The sequence below is a fragment of the Misgurnus anguillicaudatus genome, chromosome 18 (assembly GCF_027580225.2).
Source record: "Misgurnus anguillicaudatus chromosome 18, ASM2758022v2, whole genome shotgun sequence".
NCBI classification, from domain to species: Eukaryota; Metazoa; Chordata; class Actinopteri; order Cypriniformes; family Cobitidae; genus Misgurnus; species Misgurnus anguillicaudatus.
In genome coordinates, this window is record NC_073354.2 from 25,971,504 (window position 1) to 25,996,338 (window position 24,835).

The 24,835-nt window shown below is 37.6% G+C and overlaps 1 protein-coding gene across 2 annotated transcripts in view; it reads right to left on the reverse strand.

The window, feature by feature from the left end:
• Positions 1-1,673: 1,673 nt before the first annotated feature.
• The window catches only part of LOC129430130 (serine/threonine-protein kinase pdik1l-B), a 29,229-nt gene continuing 6,067 nt past the window's right edge, over positions 1,674-24,835 (reverse strand). Inside the window, exons 1-4 of one of the 2 annotated variants that reach the window (XM_055187171.2) lie at positions 8,123-8,309; positions 7,079-7,751; positions 4,052-4,277; positions 1,674-1,987 (exon numbers count right to left, since the gene is read on the reverse strand). In XM_055187171.2, the coding sequence (XP_055043146.2) occupies positions 1,755-1,987; positions 4,052-4,277; positions 7,079-7,693 (1,074 nt within the window). In that variant the 5' untranslated portion in view covers positions 7,694-7,751; positions 8,123-8,309 and the 3' untranslated portion in view covers positions 1,674-1,754. Of the gene's footprint in view, positions 1,988-4,051; positions 4,278-7,078; positions 7,752-8,122; positions 8,310-24,835 lie in introns of those variants that run through there. The other variant, XM_055187170.2, reaches the window with a different exon arrangement.

A 24,835-nucleotide genomic window follows, 5' to 3' on the forward strand; every position in this document is an offset into this window, starting at 1 on the left:
GCCATCACCAGTCATTGAAAATAATTCATGGCTAAGAAATCATCCACCATGTTCTCCTATTTGGCTTAGATATGAACACCCATGGCCAAAATGATTGAAGTCGAATTGCTTCTACTTTTGACGGAATAAAAAGTTGCTCTTCACGGCGTTTTTCACTCTTGCATTTTGATGTCCGTCTTCACACCACCAATTTCTGAGAAATGACGCCCGGCGTAGTGAGTTCTCTTCACAGCGGGAGACCTCATGATATGTCCGCTGATGGGTTTTTACTGCTCCATTTGACATCGCAATACCCGATTATATCGCTGTCTCTGCTTGTGAGCCAAGGTGTCAGTCGAATGATGACTGACCACCCTTTTAAGCTAAGCTCCGATGAACGCACTCGAAAGAGGTTTGTCATCACAGAAATGATTTTCTATAAATTGCAAGATGTTCCTCTACGTCAGGGAGATGTTGCTTTGCCTCCACCCCACAATCAAGTGATGACTTAACAATGGTTCCCGTAATTTCCCGCCTCATGCCATATTGTCGTGACTTGATGGAACCTCATGGTTAACAACAAACCAGTCACACCTTGAGTTATTATGGTATGCGTGGCCATTATTCCCCATGAGTGAAGTCTTTCCAATACAGATTAACAGCGATGTATCTGAGATGATGACCTTAGAGAATGAGTGCGCTGTTTAGATAATGTGCATATTTTGCTGCGGAGGTCGAGGTGAGCAATCCCAGTGTATCATTTGCAAACCGGTGAAGCGTGAGGAAAAGGGCAAAGTGTCTCCAGAGAGGGAAATGTCACAGATGAGATCCACTTAGGAAAGTCGCACATGCTTTATATTATTGCCGGAGGAGGCCGTAGGGTTTCATATCATCATCATCCTTTAAATCAACACTGCACTTAACTACTTGATCAATTTTGTATAGAACTAAAAAAAATGACTGGAGCGTTGTGGTGTGCAGTCGGGAAATACTGGAAACTACTGAATTGAAATGTGTTCGAATCCTAGCGGATATTATTATATCCATCATAGAGGGAGACTCCAAATTCTGCTGGAAGATGGAGTGCGTTGTCCAAGCAAAAACCCATTTGATTTCCTGTCTTGTGTGAGGAAAATCACAAAAGGAAGATTGGCCACTAAAGCGTTGGAAATCTTGTCCGTGGAAAATAGGCGATCTGAATGATTGATGTGTGCCATTTTTCACAGATGCACATTTCAAAGACTTGGGAAACTGAAATAGCCCTTTAGCAGTGAAACTTCAAAGGCTTGAGTCAGTTTGGCTTTCTATAATTAAACCGTTGCTTTAAGGTGTTGATTTGTAGCGTGACCATCCTGAATCCTTCATTTCTTGTGTTGTGTTGTCTGACAACACAACCGAAAACTTGATTATGACATCTGAACAGGCTTTCCTCAAGCGTAAACGCAACAACTTGAGCAGCTGTGTGTAATTCAAGTTTATTTTATTTGAAAAGAGTTATTACACGATGTTGTTGATACTTAAATTCTTGTTTAATAAATATGTAAAACCTAAAAATATCACATAACACAGCAAAGATTTAATAATACGCTTGTACAATTCTTTCACCACCATACAGATACGCAACACACAACATGACATAAACATATATTTCTCCTTTTTTTTCCACAAAGACTGTAAATTCAAACAACATCACAACTGCTTTAACTTTTATTGGCCTCATGGTGAAATTATTCTCAAAGTGTAAAAATGACACCACACGGAAGTCTGTTCTGAGGTCAGTTCATCTGTATGGCAGTGTGTACGCGCTGCTTCAGCTGGTCGGCATTGGGCCGGATGTCAGGGTCTGAATTGAGCATGTCCAGCAGCAGCGAGCACATGGTGGGGTTTGGAGGTGGCGGCAGTGGGGGAGCGCGTCGTGCCCTCATAGGGATAATCAACTGCAGGTCGGGATTGTCACACAGCGCCTCTCCTAGCGGTGCAAGCCAGCGGCCTCGCATCACATACGCTCCTATCAAAACACAATATAGGGTTAGGTTCATAAATGGAAAGCAGTTTAAGCATTTTGACAGCCAAACAGGTCCTTGTTGGTGTGCTTATTTCAGGGTTCCCACACCTTAGTTAACTTCAAATTCAAGGACCTTTCAAGGACTTTCCAGGTCCAATACCCTCAAATTTAAAGACTAAATGTGGGGACACATTTTAAGTGAGAGCAAGGTTACATCGTGTTACCTTTAAAGATACATTGTTACAGTTTCCTTTAGAAGGAACTCGCGCTGCGTCACTGCGGTGACACTTTGGGGACGCCTCTAGTGGTAAGTGCGTCTGAATGTGTACATCAAATTCAACCAATGGTGAGGCTTAACGACAAAGACAGGGTGACACGGGAGCCAGGAAGTATATTGCTATCTGAAATATTGCCAAAGACAAAGTATGGCAAGGGAGACGCAGCGTCTCGTTCTCTTCTCAGGGAACAACAGGTACATACGTAACCCGAGACGTTTTCATTTGTCAAACACAACTATGCAAAAAAGCATTTTGGTATGAGTCAACATTCGCATACAGAAGATATAAGCATTTAAAGCGAACAGTTTAGCACGTGTGCTTAAAAAGTATTTTTATGATATTATCCTACACTACACAGGGAATAACATGGATTTTTTCTATAAAAGTAGATTCAAGCACTTTCAATGACCTGTATCTATGCATGTATATCTTCAAAAACTTCTCACGGCCTTGAGTTTTTTCCTCCAGATTCACAAACTTTCAAGGATAGCAAGGACCCGTGGAAACCCTGTTATTAAATCTTTCCTATTCCTAGGTCATACTTTTAGGAAATTTCTAGCTAATTTCTTTCAAAGATGAAAATTGTCCTTTATAAATATGCTAAGGCATTTGACCTTTCTGTATTTCTGCTTATAGTGCAGTCGGGGGAGTTATAGTTATTACTTATCATCCAAAGCCTGAGTCCTTTGACCACTCCAGATTATCAAAGCTATTACATATCAAGTTAATGGGCCACTAAGTAAAGCGCTTAACAACAAGCACGCAACAACCCAGCTTTCCCACCGATCTCAAGTCCTCCAGATGAGGTAGCTACTGTAGTGAGATAAGAATAACCAAAATAGCCCTCCGCCTGCCAATGCTAGGGAAATGAGGCTTCAAAAATTGGGACAATTGCTATTCTTGGGCTTTGTAATGCAGCTCTGACAATCACAAGATGATGTTTTTTTATATGTGAACTTTCATGTTCTGTTGGGTTTGTGACAGCCCGCGGTCTTTTATAATGACTCGAAAAATTTGATATTTCAGAATCGGATTGAAACTTGGTACATTTTCCTAATCTATGAGAACTGATTTTCAACTTTTCTTTATAAAAACTATTACTTTTGCTCGTCTCAAGAGATCCCAGGTGTGAAACATGAACAAATTCAATTCATTTCCACATTTTAAAATTACCTTATGTTGAATATTGCGATAAAGATCTACAGGATGTGTGTGCACTGATTTCATTGTAATCATGAAATAAATGAAATGAACACGTGACGCATTAAAACATATTGTGGCGGTTTCCCGGACAGGGATTAGACTAGTCCTAGACTAAAATATATGTAAGAGCTGTCCAAACTAAAAACAAATTGCATCAGTGCCCTTTGTTTTGCCTCAACATGCACACAATAATGTTTTTAGTAAGGCATGTTTGTTAAAAGTTATATTTCATAATTAAACTAAGGCATAGTCCTGATTTAAGATAATCCCTGTCCAGGGGATTATCGCCCCATTAATGTAATCTTAAAGTCATAATTCACCCAAAAATGAAAATTCACCTGTCACCCTGCTGAACATCATTTACACACAGTTGATGTACCCATTGACTTCCATAGTAGGAAAAACAAATACTATGAAAGTCAATGGGGTACCGTCAACAGTGTGTATACCATCCTTTATCAAAATATCTTCTTTTGTGTTCACCAGAACAAACAAAAAAACTAATACAGATTTAAAACAACATGAGGACAGAATATTCATTTTGGGGTATCTATTATAGATATATCTATTTTTTCTTTTGACTCACCCAGTTGTTCTTGACTGCTGCCATGCTCAAGGAATGTGATTCTTTCCAGCACGGCCCAGAACAGCACACCCAGAGAGAAGATATCAGCCTGGGCTGTATAATTTCGACCTGCCCACACTTCTGGAGCCATGTAGAAGTCTGAGCCACACGTAGAGGACAGAGTCAGTCTACTACGGACACCATCTGTAGGACTGTCCACCATCTTACTCAGGCCAAAGTCTGCCACCTGTAATACACGTGAAGAGCGTTATTAACAAATGGAAACTGATCAACTGAAAGATTAACAGACACCAACCACATTTTACAAAATTACTGCATAGAATAATAATGTAAGAGAAAGATGTTAACATGTTTCATTAATAAATGCACTTGTTAAGGCAGGCATCACTACTAGTATTGATCAGTCAAAGGGTTTATGATTTGAAAATCAGTTCACGAGTTGACAACAACATGTAATCACATACGACAATAAAGCATATTTGAAGTGCTGTTGAAGGTGAGGGCTTTAATTTTAGCCTGAACTCAGACTACTGCCTCTCCTTAATTAGAATGGGTACTAGTCGAGTGAGGCGATAGGGTGGAGGAGAGATGCTGCAAAACTGTCATGGGACAGAGGGGAGGGAATGCTAAATAGAGAGACGACTTCATGCTGATTAGTTGGATTACATGACCATGCTCCTCTTGAAATAAATAATATACTACATAAATACATACATAATAATACATACTTAAATAGAAAAATCTAATGGGTTTAATGTCATTGCAAATGTTTAGCAAAAAATGATCCTGCAACCAACTCCAACTTGTATCAATCCCACACTATTACTACACCCAATGAAAACTAGCCTTAAAGGGACACTCCACTTTTTTTTGAAAATATGCTCATTTTCCAGCTCCCCTAAAGATAAAATTTGATTTCCGGCTTAATAATCAAGGACTTTGCTGCCGTACCATGGCTGCAGGAGGCGAAATGATATTACACAAAATATTACACAAATAGCCCCTAGCTATTGAAAATTATCAAAGGGACTATTTTCAGGAGCTGCGTAATATCATTGCGCCAGCTGCAGTTATGCTACAGCAGCAAAGTCCTTTATTACGCCTAGGGGTGTAACGATTAATTGTGCAAATGCGCGTTTTCTCAATGAATGAATTTGAATGAATTACGGTGAAATCCCGGCACATCCGAACGCCAGGGGGCGCTCTCATGCAGAAACTCCCTTTGTGCCACACAAGAAGTAGCATTACAAACGCTATTCCAGGAAATGTACACAGGAATATTTATACGCTGTTCTTCAAATTGTTTCAGGTATTTTCATGATAATAAAGAATATTTTGAATGATTTTGTTTAACGAGTGATGCTTTTTAAAAACGCACGTTATAAACGACTCCGACTCATAATGATTTTAGATTGATAAGGACTTCCTACTGAACAAATGCCGTAATACAGGCACAAGCTGTGCATAAAACAAAGAACCGCAGCCTTGCGATTCAGAATCGATTTCAGACAGGCATTTTTAATGAGGACCGTGATTGAATTGTTACATCCCTAATTACGCCAGAATGAGAGTATAGACGGTTCATCGGACGCACGTGCGCTGACGCAATACACGTCTGGATCCGAACTTTACTTCCAGTTTCCTTTTTTTATGGTTTGACTAGTTGCTAAACTGATCTCTTGAACAAATGCCTCGTCGAAAATAACAAATGTTTTGGTTTCCTAGGTAATCTATGTGTTGTTTCATATAAATAAACTACATTTAAAGGCGGAGTCCATGATGTTTGAAAGCCAATGTTGATATTTGAAATCACCTAAACAAACACGCCCCTACCCCAATAGAATCTGGACCTTCTGTTAATAGACCTGCCCCATACATAAGCAACCCGGCATTTGATTTGATTTGATTGGCTATAAGTGTGTTTTGGTAGTCGGCCCGTCTCCTTTTCCAACGCGTTTTTCAAACATCGTGGACTCCGCCTTTAAAGAACTTTGTTGTTATTTATTCTTAGTTTACCGGAAGTTACATGCGGACCACGACAGACGCTTGTTTATGTTGTTACTGCTGAAACCGTCTATAGTTACTAGCCATATCTGCCTAGAAAATCAAAACTTTAAATTTTCTGTTGGTCTAAGTACACGATGTAACTACAGAAGAATCAAGTTTTAAATAGGAAAAATATCGAAAATCTTTGGTTATTTTTGAGCCCGATGCTAATGGTCTAATCAGATTCAATGGACTGTGCTAAGCTATGCTAAAAGTGGTACAGCCAGACCCGAAGATCGGCTGAATGGATTCCAAAACGGTAAAAATGAAATGTTTAACTCTAGAGGAGCTGGAAAATGAGCCTATTTTCAAAAAAAGTGGAGTGTCCCTTTAACACATGAAACTACAAACAAAGATTTTTAACCCAATTCATTTAAACTTTATCTTAGATCCTTTGTACCAATTAACAGAAAAGGTCTGAAAGATTCAGGTGCTTTGCCATTTGTGACTATGCAGTAATCTTAGTACTTCAGCAAAAATGTAGATATTGATTTAAATGAAAGTTTAAATGATCAAAACAAGAATAATGATTAGTCTCTGTAAAAACAGCGCAAATATAACACATGAAAATAATTTATTATTATTTCCTCCTGAAAAATAATATCGAGCTAAACCTTTAAATCGAATAAAATCTCCAGACAGCGAAGTCGCTGAATTGTCCATCATTCAAATATAGCTACTACTTCAAAAGCACTTCTGCATTACTTTGTTCTTTATAACTGCTTTGCTATTACTGAAACATTAAAAGCGCTTTTATGCCTCCAAGCTAGTAAAAATGAAATAAAACATGGACAGGAGTAGAAAAAACTAAATGATGCACCCAAATGCAATATGAAAGCTTGTATAACTGCAAAACAAAATTGCCCTTAGTTTAACTCCTATGAGTCATTGGCACTCCAATGTCAAAATTGTTGTTGGTTAGTAATGCATGCGTTGTACTAAAAGTTTGTTAAATCTCCTATTAACTTTTTCTGATAGTACCTTGACCACTGGTCCTGTTTTTGTAAGAGACACAAGCACATTATCAGGCTTTATATCACGGTGCACTATTCCACATCCATGCAGGAACGCAATGGCACTGCTGAGCTGCTGAACCACGACGTGGTTGCACTCAGCATCGGGTGGCCTGGACAGAATGTACTGGTTCAGATCGCCTTCCTCACAATACTCCATTACCAACCATAGAGCAAAGCAGCGCCTGGGGACCTCTTCTGTGGATATCAGCCTTCTCTTTGACTTGGACAGATTCCTCATTTGGGTTTTTGAGTTATTGTCCACCACTTTTCCTTTGAGAGTGCTCTCTACTAAGTCCAAAGGCAGTCGACCTGATCTCAGGGGCTGCAGTGTTTTTGGTCCAGTCTGTAAGAGGCAGTTATATAGAGCGATGATGTTGGGGTGGTTTCTCGAAGTGAGTTTCATAGCCCAGAGCTCCTGCAGGTATAGCTCTATACTCTCTGGGCTGCAACACGGTAGACGTTTGATGGCCACAGTGTCACCCCTTTGGCCCCACCAGCCTGTCTCTGACACACGGCCTTTGAAAACCACACCATAGCTTCCTCTTCCCACCATCTGCTGCAAGGTGTAGATATCATCCATCTTTTCTCTGGTGGTCACCACATCAAGCTGAAAATCTGAGGTGTTGTATATGGTTGTCCTTTTGAGATACAAGCATGGTTTAATAAAAACGCACAAAAAGCACACTTGCTATATTCAAGAAATTTCAAGTACATATCAGATTTAAATAAAAACACACCACACCCCAGCTGTTTATGCCAGCATGAGAGTAGGCCTTATCTATAAACGTCATCTAAATTATTGCTAGTTTACTCTTTGTAATCCGTTTATAGTTTTTATAAAAAAATATTGTAATTAGCAAATAGCAATATTATTGGTCTTGGTATTTAAATAGCACTTATATCCCTTTACAATAACAGATAGCTTGATAACTAACTGTCTGCTGGCATTTCCATTGTTATTGCTATCTGCAGACAATAAAATGAAAGCGAAAGAAAACACGAAACTTACTCTTAAAACCGCGGTAAACGTATCGTATGGTTATTCCAAAGTGTTTTTATCCAAACTGAAATTATTGCTTTAAGCTGTAAACAACGTGCGATCTAAACACACTCATTATTGTGTAAATCAAACGTACACAGCACTTCCTCTGTCAAACTTCCGTCTCTTTTAGATCTTCGCGCGTACTGCGCTGTTTTGCGTTTCTATTGGACAATGGCGTTCAGACGTCAGAGTTTAACCTACGGAAACGCCCACAGCGATTCAAAAGCGACCAGTAAAATACGACCACTCGCGATATGTGTCTATTTAAAAATGAAGTCGTCCCTTACACGTCCCTGTTTTAGCTGTGGTTTGTTTAACATGCTCACATCGTAACAGGTAATGTTAAACTTGATCAAAACTGTTGGTACGTTTTCAAGTTGTGTCAGAAACAAGGTGAACTTATTTATGAGATGAGCGCGGCAACATAAAGTTGTAAATACGAGATGAATGCTGGATTTCTTTGAAAGTAGGGATATTTTCTCCTCAAGTTAGGGGCGTGTCAGTGATAAAACCACAGAAGCAGTGAATGACGTCCGAAGTTGAAAATACATTCGACCTCAGAAGCAAATTTTAGCGATTTTGTTATTTTTATAAAGAGAAGTTCCGACCAAATGGACTTGACAGAACGTGATGTTGTAATAACGACTTCTTGCGTAATTCGTAAATACAAATCTCCCAGATGGAACCTTACGAAAATTTTCTGTGGTTATAGTAACTATTGTCATCTTGATTACTATTTGGAAAACCATGGTTTACAAAAACCTTTGTTCAAACTATGGTTATTGTAGCAAAACAATGGTTTTACTATGGTTACCACCATGTTTGTTTTTGTTTTATTGATAGTACGGCCATGATTCATTTACATGAGTACTTGAATGCACCATATTCACTTAGTTGTTTGTCATAAAAGCGGTTACATCTACATAAACAATAAACAACTGTATTCATCATCATAGTACAATAATAGACAGCTGTAAATTTACAACCTTATAAACACACAGCTGTAAACGTATGCTGTAAACTTCACAACTCAAACTCTACTTGGTGTAAAAACCTGGCACAAGGTGGCCCTTTAATGCTTGCCAAAAGTTAATGTCAGACACGGATAAGGAAAACCTCACCGACTCATGACTGTCACACCTACATTCTCACAGAACAGAAAATACTCAACCAATTATTTTCTTCTTGTTTTACTTTCTTGCTAACTATAGCAGCATCTGTCTTATCAATTACCAAAGAGTTTTCTATTTTTTAAAGTCAGTGAGGTTAGCTGAGAACTCTTCACTTTTACTGTAGGCTACCACATTTTTTTGTAATTTCTGTGAGGAATAGAAACTTTTTTATAACTTTGTTCTAGTTATATAAATGTACAACATAGAAATAACAAATTTTTAACCTACCATCAATCTCAGTGTATCTCAGGTGATGCATACATTCAACATGTGCTGAATAACAGCATGAACAACATATGACTTAATTTTATTTTTTAGCATATTAAGACAAGATTCATTACCAATATTATTTTAATTTTACTAAAGAAAATTAAGATTATTATATAATAATTTACCACCGTGTCAGTGTTGGGGTAACACATTACAAGTAACGTGCATTAAAGGGCCATTTCACTGATAGGAACATTAATCTTTATGGAAAGTGAGTCATATTTGTAGTCAAAATGTAACATAAATGTAGAATTTTGTGCCTATTTGACAGAGAAAAGACAAAATGTGACTTTAGAGCACATTTGTATGAAAAACTACAACTGCCACTATGCACCACAATGCACAGCTCTGCAAGCCACTCCCATTAATCGGAACACGGCTCAGACATGCTATTATGTACATAAATGCCACGTTAGTAAAACAAAGAAAATAGCCACCACCACTGTGTCTGACTGACACCAATCTTGATTTACTTTTAAACGTGATGTTACATTGTGTTACACACAATAACACTCTGGCCTGGTGTGTAGCAAAGTCTTATTCAAACAGTAACGTGCAGTGTCAGATCCGCAGTACAAATGTCTTTCCAAGTACTTAAAAAAGGGTATGCATTTTAAATGTTTATTTAGTTTTACCAATTTTCTTTTTGTCTCTTGTTTACTGTAATTACATTTGTGTTATTATTGGCCTCACTGCTCTCACAATATAGACATATAAAACACCGCTCAGATATGCTATTGTGTACATAAATGCCACGTTAGTATAACAAAGAAAATATAACCACTCACTTTAGTCAGACGTCCGTTTATCCCTGCTTCCTGCACACAAACGTGTCCCCTGCACAATTTCTCCACAGACGCGCTGCCTCAGCTCTTGGAGCTTGTGCTCGTAAACCGAAACACGTCTTTGAAATAAGCACGCGACCAGAAACATTCACAAAACAAACGTTCATATCCTTATCTGATCCAGAAATGTTAAACCGAAAGCAAACGGCGCGAGTCCGTCCAAGCCTATATACTCCGCAGCGCGTCTGCTCGTAAACCGAAACATGTCCGTGAAATAAACATTCCAAACGCGTGCAAAGTTCCTCTCTTGTCTAGAAACCTTCACCAAACGAACGTCCATATCCTTATCTGATGCAGAAATGTTATAAAGAAGCCACACAGCGAGAGAACAGGCAAGCTTCTCTACGCAGCAGAGGCCGATGGTTGCGGTGTCTTCCCCCGGCTCCTCTACCCAGCCGACGCCCAGGCTCCGACTTCTCCTCGGGCTTCTGTTCCTCCATCTGCCTCAGCTCTTTGCAGTATTGTGGCTCATAAAGGTGCAATGTACAGCGGATTAGAGCATCACGCTTGTAAAATCACCCTCTTCCATGTAATATTGATTAACTTCCACTGTTATTGTAACATGAATTCGGCTCGCTCCACAACTTCTGTTTAGCTTAGCTTAGCATAAAGATGGCGGCTGATCGTTTTTTTTCGTTCTGTGTTCGTATATTTTCGTAAGTCCCACCCACTTATCTGTAATTGGTCTGAAGCGCGAGTGGGTCCCACCCATAGCCCCCACCTTGGAAAAATGAGGAATGAGTGTCTGTAGTCTTTCACACTCAATAGAGATACAGGATTTCCTTCTTTCAATGACGCAAAATGACTATTTTTGCATCATTGAAAGAAGGAAGTGCCTCACTGAAATCAGTATTTCTCCCCTCTCAGGGGAAACTGAGGGAATGGTGCACGACCATTCAAAAACATGACTGGGGTTCTAACGGTACAAAGCTTAATGCAAATGGGTGAAGTTTCCCTTTAAGTAATAATATTACTTTTCTGAAGTAACGAGTAAAGTAACGCATTACTTTTCAAATGTACACATTAAAATTTGAGTTACTTTTTCAAAAAAGTAATGCAAGTTACTTTTTTTGTTTAATTAATTCAATTAAAAAAAATATGTAGTGAATTAAATTTAGTCACATTATACACTGCGTTGCATAGTATACACACCTGTGTGGGAACAGTTTGAGTCAGAAACTGAGATTGCAGGCCACAGTTCGACATTTTTGTGATGAAATATGCAATTTCTGAATGCAGGACTTTTCAGTCATAAAATCACCTACAAGGCCTGAAAGAGATCAAGCCTCAGCGAAGAAAAAGTAACGCAAAAGTAACTTAAAAGTAACGTAAGCATTACTTTCCATGAAAAGTAACTAAGTAACACAATTAGTTACTTTTTTGGGAGTAACTTAATATTGTGATGCATTACTTTTAAAAGTAACTTTCCCCAACACTGAGCATCAGCATCCAGCAACCATGTTAGTTTGGGTTAGCCTCATAGGCTGATTTTGCCAAGTGGTTGATGTCCTCAGGGCAACATTATGTTGACCCTGGGACATTTCAATCAACCAATCAGATTTTAGAAATAAGTTTTACAGTTTGTTTCAAGTTTAAGCTTACAACCAACACTGCTTTACATTTCGTTTTTTATGACCTTCCCTCGCTAACTTCCCTCAGTCTCGTTCACTCGGATGTACGTCATTGCTTACGTTGTGCCCACTACTGTTGAAACACTTGAAGTAGGTTCAAATGGATCGCCCTAAGCCCTTGATCACATGGAAAGTGGAGACCGCCCCCTCCATGTCCAAAGCGCGAGTTGCTGAAGTGACGTCACAATCGTGATGCATTGTGGTATATGGAGCTGCCTGAAGTGTACATATGAAGTAGACTCGCCCTTCAGTCAAAATCGAGGGAGCGAGGGTCTGTCCATATACAAACTTCCCTTGTCCACTTGATGAAGTGAAACGCACTTCAAAATGGCGACAGGGATTCCCCCGAGGGGAAGTGTTTAGGGAAGTTTACGAGTGCGTGTCTAAAACTGGAGTGGAACGCACCCCAGGATTAAACTGCTTCTAGACCATTGTTTTTCACTTATCATTTCCTTCTTATTTTAGGGTTCAGTTAGGGTTGGGTTTAGGTTTTATTTACAAAATGTTGTCCTTGGTTTAGCGTTAGTCACTCAGACCCAACTAAATAACGGGAAAACTCTCTCATGTCCTCTTAAAAAGTAGGCTATGTATCCATAGTGCACATTGCCCTGGTTAAACTCTATCCCAGAATAAAAGTGCTGTTTAGGTTGAAAAGACAGAACTGTAATCTTTCATATGTATGATCTTTTTTGCTCACTCCACTAAATATTTCTCATATTTTCTTATTGACTTATGTCTTTGAGTCATTCTTATGAAATCAATTACAGAACATTAATAGACCTTTAAAATGATCGCCATAGGCTTCCCATAAAACATGGCAGTGTCTCCCACAGAGATGTGGACATGCCTCAGTGCTCTTCACCGCCTCATATAGCAATAAAACTTGGCCCGGCATGATGAAGGGAATGAAACAACATTGACCAGAGAGCCCTCCAATCATTCTGCGTCACACAGGTGAATAAGCCCACTTGTATAATTGCATATTTGTGAAGAACCGACTTCAATTTTCCTTTGAGGTGGCATCACACCACAATGCATTCAGGACTTTACTTTCAAGAGACAGTATGCAAATGCATTGTACTCAGGTGATAAGCTGTATTGTATTACTTATGATTTTGGAACAAGTTATCAATGGTTGAATATTGGGCATATTACATAATTATTGTAATGCTTATTGGTTTAGTTCCTGAGTGAGACTAATTTATCAAAAGCATGCTTTTTATTAAAGGGATAGTTCACCCAAAATGAAAACATAAATTATTTTGAGGAATGTTTGTAAGCAAACCGATCATGAGCCCAGTGGCGGCTCGTGACTGCTCATCCGAGGGGCGCTAATTCAAAATAAGTGTTTGGACTGTCATGTGTGTTGCTTGCGTTTTCAAAATATGCGTTTGTTGCATCATGTAAACATTGTTTCCTTAACAATGAACTCCTTAAACTCTGATTACGCATGAGATTATGCGAGTATCTGACAAACGTGAGCATCTCTTTTATCATAAACCCTTTAGACGCGTCTGCAGCGAGGGGCAACCTTCCGATCTCTCTGATGAAGCCAATACAGAAGTGATTTAAACTGCAATTCATCGACTGGTCGCTAGAGGCAGGCTCCAAAAGAAAGTCAATTCCCATAGACCTCCATGTTAAAATGGCCAACTTTACAGTAGAGAATAATATGTTTACAGCCTGGTACAAAAAGTGTTTTTGGTCTGTATAGCTAATTTTGCCCTTCATGACAACTGTGAGGGGGGTGAATTTTTTTGTAACTCATCGGTTTAAATGAAGCCTTAAAGTTCTGCATAATTAAGTGGCCACTTGAGTATTTTTGAATATCCGTGAGTGATGCGCTGTGACGCACGGCCAAAATGGCGACGACAGGTTCCGCCTACTTTAAGCTTCAAAAACGATGGGTGACGTCACATACACTACGTCCATCTTTTTTTACAGTCTATGGTCTGCAGCAGGCACTTGTTTTGACAAGACACGTGATGCACACAGAATTTCTCGATCCGCAGAACACATATTTTGAAAAAAGGAACCACATAGATGCTGTGACGAACTTCGCATCGAGCGCCCTCGAAAAAAGAACTCATCGGCCGCTACTGCATGAGCCCCAATGAGTTCCATAGTAGAAAAAAAATAATACAATGGATGTAAATGGAGCTCATGATGAACAATTTGGTTACAAACATTCCTCAAAATATCTTTCTTTGTGTTCATCAGAACAAAGAAATGTATACAGGTTTGAGTAAATGAGTATGAGTACATTAGAATTTAGATTTTTGGGTGAACTATCCCTTTTATACTATGCAAATTTGCATTTTAGTCACTGAAATGATGCTATTAGAAAGATCAGAGAGTTATTGTTGCTTAAAGCAAAGTCGTATTCAGACCAAGCTGGTCATATCCAAAATTGGTTAATTTTTCAATAGTTCTAATCTACAAGCAATTGTTATGATAAGTAAGGGATAATGTGTTAATTTAAAATATTTTATTTGTTCATTTTTAATGAAAGCAGACATTCTGCAAGGAAAACCCGTTTACTTTCAGATTAAATATAAGACAAGACGTTCAAATGCCACGAAAACGCTATTTGGTTTAATCATTTGTAAATATAATGTCATATACAGTACTGTGCAAAAGTCTTAGGCCACCACCACCAGACTTGTTGTTTAAGAAGTTTTAATGTCCATCTATATTTATTTTTCAATCTATTTTATTAAGATACAAACAGAAAATATGTACACAAAATAAATGTTCAGGTCTAAATGTCTTTAGGCATCGTCTGTATTTAGTGTGATCTCCCTTTGGCACTAAACACATCTTGAGTGTTTTTAAGCAGAATGAAGTAAAAAGACTAATTTCTTTAAAATTAGGATTTAATTTTATTTATGTTTTAGGGGTCCTGCAGTTTCCTGCTACTGTTCAAGTGGAAGGGGAGTTTACCCTAAAAACTTGACACATCAGTTTACATTTTTATACAGTTTTTAATACTATATACACATTTCCTGTATTTTCTGGATGTATTCTATTAAAGAGACTGAGAAACAATTATATATAATCACTATAACATTGCAAAAACAACTAATCTAATTCTTGCATGGTGGACTAAGACTTTTGCACAGTACTGTATGTTATTAAAAGACATATTTATATATATTTTTTGTGTTAATATTAAACTGTACCTGTCAAAGTTATTTGCAGCATCCTGGTTACCATGTGTTATTAGTTTTGAGCAGTAGTTATCTAAAAAAAAAGAATGAACCTTGAAATGTTGTGACTGGCCAATCAGAAACAAGTATTACACGAGTGCCGTGTAATATTTTAAGGTAATTAACTGCTACAGGCATGTTAAACACAACATTACAGTATACTGATTTTGGTTTACTTTGGCCTTGGCTTACTTAAGGTACATACAACAAACATCTTTATCATTGTAACATTTACTCTTAAAAATAAAGGTGCTTCTTCACAATGCCATAGAATAACCATTTTTGGCTGAATGGAACCTTTAACATCTAAAGAACCTTTCTGTTTCAATAAAGGTTCTTTGTAGTAAAAAATGGTTCTTTAAATTATAAAGAATGTTTAAAAGAAACGGTTCTTCTATGAACATTTGACCAAAAATGGTTCTTCTTCTATGGCATTGCTGTGAGGAACCTTTTGAGCCCCTTTATTTTTTAAGAGTGTTCCTAAATAGCTACTGTCGATTTTGTCTAGTCAATGAAAGCGTAAGCTCTGTAAAAGCCCAACATGTGCATATCTGAATATGGGATACACTGCATGTTAAAAGCATCCAGACTCTTCTTCCATTATCTGGACACACCTGCAGAGGTCTGGCCTCACAATTTGGACAAAAACATGGACACAAATAGGTTTCATTTATATTCTGCATGATTTTATCTGTGTAATTGTATGATTTATACATCTTTTATCTTATCAACCGTCCTCTTAATTCTACCGGTACACAACCTGTCTTCCTTTATGGCGTCTTCACGTCCACCGAGACTTCCCTTTGCCTCTGGGAGACTTTGTTTTTCACCTGTATGCCCCGCTCAACTGCAAATTGCATTTCGGTCTTAATTTGCAACTTGTTTTCCCAAGCCATTTCTCTTCTTGTTAAACACACGTTAACACAGCTAAGTTTCAGATAATCATTTAACCGATGGGAACTACATTTGGACATATACAGTCAATACATTATTATATAAAACCAATGAATTGCTCGCAAATCAAAAGGCTCGTATTTTTAGCCCAGGTAACGTCTTGTGGGGTGGAGAAAGAAGTGACGTTGATGATTTCTCGTACGTCAGCATTGACTAAAGGTTGTGTGGCTACCCAGGTTGTGCGTAATGCCCCGTTAGTGTAGCCCCATCCACACATACCGGGGGGGTTGATCCAGAGGAAGGGGTGTGTCGATATAAGAGAGGAGAGAAAGGGAGCAGGCAAGCAGTTGATCAAGCCCAGAAGCTGAAGATTGGACATAACCACAACACTTCAAGACTGAAAGTGAGAAAAAGAGACAGAGAATACATCTCAGACTGCAGGTAAAACAAAGTGTCATGGTGTTTCTTTTCACGTTTCTTTGTAATGGATCTAATTTCACAGTGAATGGGTGCCGATTGTGCTTGTATTGTTGGGTCATTGGTTGTTTTTGGCCGGTTGCGATTGTATATTTTCCCATTGTTGGTCTACTTTTATTTCCATTGATAGTATATGTATTTTAGGTGATATTTGCTTAAGCCAAAATGACTGCAGTTCAATTTTGCTATTCATTGGACACAACCCTAATTTTATAAGGGGGTGTATGAAGTGGGTTAATGTGAATGGGTTGTTTAAGTCCCTGGGTGATGTTTTAATGATTAGTGTTGGTAATCTTTTTCCATTAGTCATGGTTTTCCCAATGAATCATCTTTGTTGTTAGTTAACCAGCATAATGTCAGAACCATAAAAACTTAAAAGAATAGCTGTTTTTGTCGGCTTGCAAAGTTTGGTAAAAAGTTGTCTTATTTTATTTTATTCTATTTATTTTAGTTATTTTTTATTTTAACTAGTTGGCACATTTGTTATACATTAATGTAGCATTAATAGTAGAATAGAATATTGAATTATTTGGATGTTATAAAATTTTTAAGTCCACTTAAAATTTAAAATTCAAATGTATGTCCTCTAAAGCTTTATTGCCTCTTGGTGCTTGGCTTTGATCACAGACACCTGTGAGGCTGTGTTCAGTTTGAAGTCAGTAAAAAGGGGTGCACAGCAATTTTGACCCTAAAATTACTTTTAATTTCATAGATATGATTTGATTGATTCAACCAAGCTCAATACAATGAGGTCCGCTGTGAGTCAAGCATTTTATGTCATTGCAACCTATGCGCAAGAGCAACAAGTTTGTAAATCCTATGATTTCCTGCTTTTAAGACCACATTAGCAAACAACATGATGAATAACATGATGACTGAAATAAAACAGCAGGCAGGCATTTTAATGTGAAAAATGAGCAAGTTAATGCAGCAAATCACAATATTCAATTTATATATAAACAGACATTTCCAAAACAGTTTACATAAAACTAAATAAATATAGTTCCTAAAATGTGAAAAAGTTTTTAGAAATTAACATTTTGACCAATATCTCTGTAGCAAGCATTAGTCAATTTATTTTAAAGCTAATGCACATAATTTTAAATCTATAAGCTTTATGTCTAATCTATACTTTACTGAGACTTTACTGATGTTGTTTAAACCTGTATAAATTTCATTTTTCTAATGAACACAAAAGAAGATATTTTGAGAAATTATGGTAAACACACAGCAGATAGTGATCATTGATTTCCATAGAAGGAATAAAAAAATGTGATTACCATCATTTATCAAATTATTTTTATCATTTATCACGTATACTTCCAAAATATTTTACTACTATGGAAGTCAATGGTCACTATCTGCTGTGTGTTTACCATAATTTCTAAAAATATCATCTTTTGTGTTCATCAGAAAAAAGAAACTCATACAGGTTTAAAACAACATGAGGATGAATAAATGATGACAGAATTTTCATTTTTAAGTGAACAATCCCTTTAAGATAAAAACAAGTAATCTATGCATGTACTAATAAATGATTCAATTAAATATGTGTGTTTAAACATGAATGCACGTTTGTAATTTTGTGTAATTGAACTTTGCAGTGCTGAGTTTCCTTCAAATTAATGACCTCATTGATTTTAACCCGAAATCCATTTCAGCTGAAATGTTGCATGCGTAATCGCTTACATCTATCAATTATGGTTGTACTCTTATAAACAAGCAAATGTAAATCTATTAATTCAATTAAAGTCCTCATGGATTTCCTAATGTCCTAAACATTTAAGCCTGAGCAAGTTATTCAATATTAACTGCAATGATAAACATGACTGTACTGTAGTTTGCATGTGATCACTCAAACAGGAGCAGCATAAAGTCAACGATGCCATTTTTAATGTTCTCTCTTAATGAATGTAATGATAAATAATTGTGACATTTAACTGATTGTATTTCATCCCATGAGTCTATGTAGTAAAGTCACTGGCATTGTGAGTATCATTCATTATTATTCAAGTAAAACTTTTTCATGAAGTCTGAGTCATTCTGCTTTTACATTAATATCGCAATCCCTCTGAAGAAATTGGGACTGTCTGTGAGTCAAACCATCTATATCCATGCATTTGGCAGCGTTCGTTCAACCTTTGCTTTTGATTTAAAAGGAACTGACAGTGGCATTTATTCAATTTTCTTCTCACAATGGAAAACGGAAAATAAATAAATAAATAAACTTTTCGCTCCCTACTCCTTTTCTTTATGGTAAATTCAATGCTTATTGTCATGACCATGGGCAGGATAATTCAAAGATTGCTGCTATTTTTCCAGGCAGGCAGTATGTGTGTGGAGAACCATGATCATCTGCAATGGCACTCCAGACTCGCAGCCCTCCGGCAATCATTTTGCTTTCAATTAAAGTAACCATGCGAATCCCCCATTTCTCTGTGAAAATGATTATGACAACGACTCGAGTCTGGATTATTTCGATTTGATAGCATTGCGAAGGGCAAAAAACAACAACTGCAAGATGTAGCGAACAGGTGAACTTACGTTTACTGTTATAATAAATTTGAGATGCATTTACATTCATGGTAAAATTGTCACAATGTGGACCAGAAATTGTGTTCTTCCTGCCGCAGGCAAATACAAATGCTTATTGTTGATTCTTGACATGCCACCATGATGTGATTGCCAGAAAAAAGAAAATAATGACAAAAGAGAAAGCAGAGCAGAGGCCGTGAATTCACAGAATGTAATGTTTAAGGATCTGAGAGCTTCAGCCGTGGTGTGGGGACAGAATGAGAATTGGGTCTGGTGTTTACTGGAGAGGTGATATGATCAGACGGTGGGAGACGGCAGGCCGGCCTAATCGGATTAAACGCATACCCATAGATTTGTCACTTCGGGTGGGTAATGGCTTCGGACAAAGGTATCACCACAATACTACATCATAAAAAAGCTGGGTTTTGTTTTAACCCACGCTGGGTAATTTTTGGACAGAACATGCCGCTGGGTTAAAAATTACCCAATGCTGGGATGTTTCAACCCTGCTAGGTTATTACAACCCATGGTTATACAACAACAACAACCCAGCATTGAGTCAATTTTAACCCAGTGGTGTGTTTTGTCCAATAGCCAGCGTGGGTTTAAAACAATAAATGTATACCCCTTAGATACCTAAACAATGATTCTATATAATTATAGATCACAATCTTTGTGTGGTATTCGGATTTAAGATTTTGCACCAATATCTCTCATTTCATTTTTAATAAATTGCCCTTTAAAGTTGAGTGATTTCTCTTAGACAGCAATACGTCTGGCTGACATCAAAATGTATGTTGGGTTAATGTCATAAATTAACGTTGACCTGACTTCAAAACCCAACGTTAGCTTGAAGTACAGATGTAACTATGGGTTTACGTCAAAACCCAATGTCAGCTTGATGTCAAGTTCTAAATTTACCTTAAGACTTAAAGTTTTATTTATTTATAAAAATAACTGCTTAAAGCGCACCCATTTCAGTGCTAAAACAAAGATATTTTGTGTATTTTGTGTTAAAAAACAGATTGTTTTCCACATACCGATTTTTGTAGCTTCAGAAATCCTCCCTTCCGTAAACGCTTTGATTTGGTACAAAACTCATCGATCTGAAAAGCTCTGTCTCTGATTGGCCAGCTAATCTATATGTTGTGATTGGTCTGAATACCTCTGACGTCAGCCGGAAATGTGACGCTCCTTATCAGGTTTAAATGATTCGCTCACAAAGCAATGCTAACAGGAGTTAACTTTTAGGCTGTGAGTCAAAGCAGGAGGAATTATGATAATGTCGGTCTTGTCTACATCAAAAGGCCCGTCAGTAAATTGTTGCCTACAATCTGTGTGTTTGCTGTAGTCCAAGAAAAGAGATTTACATTGGAGACGATTACTCGCATCATTGTTTACTTTGGGGTTTGTACCTTTTGCATATCGTTAACATGTACTAATACACACGTACACACCAAAGAATGTGTAAAATCCAGAATCAGAAAATAGGTGCTCTTTAAAGAACAAAGACAACTGCACTAAAACTATAATCCACTAAAACTCAAAATACCCATTCAGCCACCCATTCAGAAAATGTGTGTGTGTGTGTGTGTGTGTGTGTGTGTTATGAGTCTTTTGTTTTAATCAAGTTAAATATAGTTATTACTACTAGTTATTACTACTCTAAATCAAGGGTAGAGTTGGTCCTGGAGTGCCGATGTCCTGCAGATTTTAGTTCCAACCCTGATAAAACCTCGCCTACCAGTAGTTTTCAGGTGACTCTTTAGACCTTGATTAGTTGTTCTGGTGTGCTTGATTACAGCTGGAGCTTAACTCTGCAGGATATCGGTACTCCAGGACCGACGTTGCCTACCCCTAATCTAAATTCTGCTGGGATATTCTAGCCAACATGTGTTCTGTCCGATATTTACCCAGCAGAATTAAGAGTCCTTTAAGATTAATTGCAATTTTAATAATTATTATTAAAATATTTAGAATTTCAATTTCTTCATGACAAAAAGCTATTTTGGTGTTTTTTCACTCGGCCAACCAAAACTCAGCCAGATCGAGAGCCAAATATTTTATTTTTCTGACGTACCACACTCAAGCCAGGACTCAGCCAAAAAGGTGCCTTTTGTCAGAGCCGATGGTGTAGTGGGCAGTGTTCCGACATATGGTGCAAACGCACTTTCGCCGGCCCGAGTTCGAATCCCGGATCGAGGTCCTTTGCCCATCCCATACCCCTCTCTCCACCCTACACTTTCCTGTCCTCTTCTATCATACTAATAAAGGCAAAAACGGCCCAAAAACATAACTTTAAAAAAAAAGGTGCCTTTTGCTTTTGGCTGGCTAGACTCACACCAGGACTCAACAAAAGAGTGAGTTTTATTTGTGTTTTGTTTGCCACAAGTAAACAAAAGAGAGCCAGAATTAAGCCAGGAATGCCAAATGTAAGCCAGATTCGGCCCAGATCATGTTGCTATCTGGGATGAGATTAAATTGATAGAAAATTGATTTTAACTTCCATAACCATTTCTATAAAATTCTTTCAGTACTCTTATGGGAATTCATCCTTATTTTACAAGTTGACAAATTCTTATAAATTCACACCAATTGAATCGTACTAAAACCATAAAAAACAAGAATGATACCCCACCCCTTATCTGCATATAAAAAAAACTTACAAATTTGTCTGTATGAATCCATATGATTTAGCCACATTCATTTATTAGCTTAATATTGTTAAAGGGACACTCCACTTTTTTTGAAAATATGCTCAAGTGATATAATGATATCAAAGGCGCAATTATATTACGCAGCACCTCAAAATAGTCCCCTTGGTTACTTTCAATAGCATGGGACTATTTTCAGGCACTGCGTAATATCATTGCGCCTGCAGCCATTGTACGGCAGCAAAGTCCTTGATTATTACACAAGCATGAGAGTATAGTTCCTGCCTAGAAAATCACAACTTAAAATTTTTCGTTTGATCTTACACGATGTAACTACAGAAGAGTCAAGTTTTAAATAGGAAAAATATTGAAACTCTTTGGATATTTTTGAGCGTGATGCTAATTTTCTAATCAGATTCAATGGATTGTGCTAAGCTATGCTAAAAGTGCTAGCGCCAGACCTGGAGATCAGCTGAATGGATTCCAAAACCGTAAAAATTTAATGTTTATCTTTAGGGGAGCTGGAAAATGAGCATATTTTCAAAAAAAGTGGAGTGTCCCTTTAAGTGTGTCATAAAGTGTCTCCCTAACATAATTTTTTTTTTAATGTTACTAAATACATTTAATGTTATTTAATTCCGGTGGGAAATATCATAAATTCGAGTTGTTGGGAATGCAGCATTACTCCAAGTTTATTCCTAAAGCATCAATAGACCCCTTCAAGGTTTGTAAACATTGAATGACTATCGGGTGCGCGCGCAACATGGGGTCAAACTGTTCATACCATTTAGGCTTTCTAGTTTAATCTAACAGGGCTGAAAAATTATGACTTACCTGAAATAAAGTGAGCACTACAAACACAAGCCTCATCGATCTTTGCATTGTCCCAGTCTGCATGTTTAATTGGTAAATGGACTGCATTTATATAGTGCTTTTAATAGACCTATGGCCATCCAAAGCGTTTTACAATTTGCCTCAAATTCACCCATTCACTCCCACATTCATACAACGACGGCGGTGTCAGCCATGCAAGGCGCCAGCCAGCTTGTCGGGAGCAATTGGGGTTAGGTGTCTTGCTCAAGGACACCTCGACACTTGGTCCAGTGGAGCCGGGGATTGAACCACCCACCTTCCGGTTTGTAGACAACCTACATGAACCACTGAGCCACTGCCGCCCCATCAACTTAGCAACTCAATCTGCTGTAATGACTTTTCTGACCCCGACATGCGCAGTGGGAACCGCCTGTGACGTGAACTGTGAAGGGGTCTATAAATTAAATTAAGATGATTAAATATTTTGGACAACAGTTAACAATTTTAGTATTGCAGTACGCTGAATTTGATGCAGCTGCTTTCACGTTTTCCATTATCTCTGACACACACTTTCAATACGCGATTATAGCAGGAGTGATCATAAAAAAATCCATCAAATCACTCTCCAAATTGATCTGTATTATTTATGCTAGCGATTGAACAACTTTTTAGTGTAATGATTTTTGATAGAGCGTTCATTGTCCGCATCATCTATAATTATGTATATTTATTTGTTCACAGAGGTCCCAAAATTCATTACTTCTCTGATGTTCAAAAAGATTTTTGTTGGCTTTCATCAAAAAAGCTTTTAGAAGTGTGTGTGTGTGTGTGCGCGAGCGTGTTTTTCTCCTAATGCGGTCGTGACTAATGTGTGCTGGCGCAGCGCGTGACTCAGAGTGGGAACTGCATTCCTGCTCTCTCTCCCGCTCTCATTTCCTTCTCATTACCCCACACACACAATAATTCAGCTGTTAATTATGGCCTATGATGAGTTTCCTTAATGAACTTCAATGTGTGTGAAAAAAACAGATGGTGGTTTGCAAATTTTGATGTTTCATTGGTAGTATAGGTGGTTAATCCATAGTGTTAGAAATAAAGTACAAAAGCTGTCACTGTCACCTTTTAAATAGGTCCTAATATGTACCATTTTGGTACAGTACCTTTCAGGTACCAGGATGTACCTCTAAGGTACCAATGTGTACTTTTGAGGTACCAGCATGCACCTTTTAGGTATAAAAGTGTACCTTTTTAAAAAAGAACCAGCCCAGTGACAATTTTTGTACCTTCTTATATCTTTTTTTCTGATAGTGTAAATCCATCTTTGTATTTTTTCATATGTGGGAACTTTTCAGATCTGTGAGGGAATTTGATTCTCTTTGAGTGACATGATGTTATCTGCAAGGTGCTATCTTCGGCTTTAGGGAAAATTGCCCATCTGGAGTTTATCTAAATGCTTCATTATCTGTTAATATCAGGGATTAGTGAGTGAATTAATTGAGCTGGTTGACACTAGAAGGGTCAAACAGGCTGTTTAGCTACAGGTCATATTGGCTTTGCAGTGCACATAAAGGTTCCTAAAAGGTTCTTATTAGGTTCCATAAAATTTTTTTAAATCTACTGAACCTTTCTGTTGCTCTCATGTTTTTTGTAGTAAAATAAGGTTCTACATTTTATTAAAAAACAAACAAACAAGAAAATGGTTTATTTGACTGAAAGGTTATTCAGGGAACAGAAAGGACCCTATTGAACCCATTTGTGGCACCTTTATTTCAAAGGGTTTTCAAGAGTTCACCTGCATATTCAGTCAAACAGTTTATGGTGAACAATTTGGGCTTGTTGTTCTTAAATGGGGGACAAACTCAAACCCCATACACTGTCAAAAATAAAGACACAAAACTGTACCTTTTCTGACACTGGGGTTGTACCGTAAAAAAGTTAATTTTTGAACCATTATAAACACTGAAATGTTGTATATTTTGGGGTACAATATACAGTATTATACCCAATAAGGACATATTTTGTAGCATAAGGTACAATTTTTTCCAGTTTTTTTAAGGGTACAAAATAGTTATTGTACCTTTAAAGGTTCACAATACATAGATCCTTATAGGTACAACATTGTATTATGTTTAGTTTATCAGTATATGTACAATATGGAACCTTAAGGAACCACCACAGCG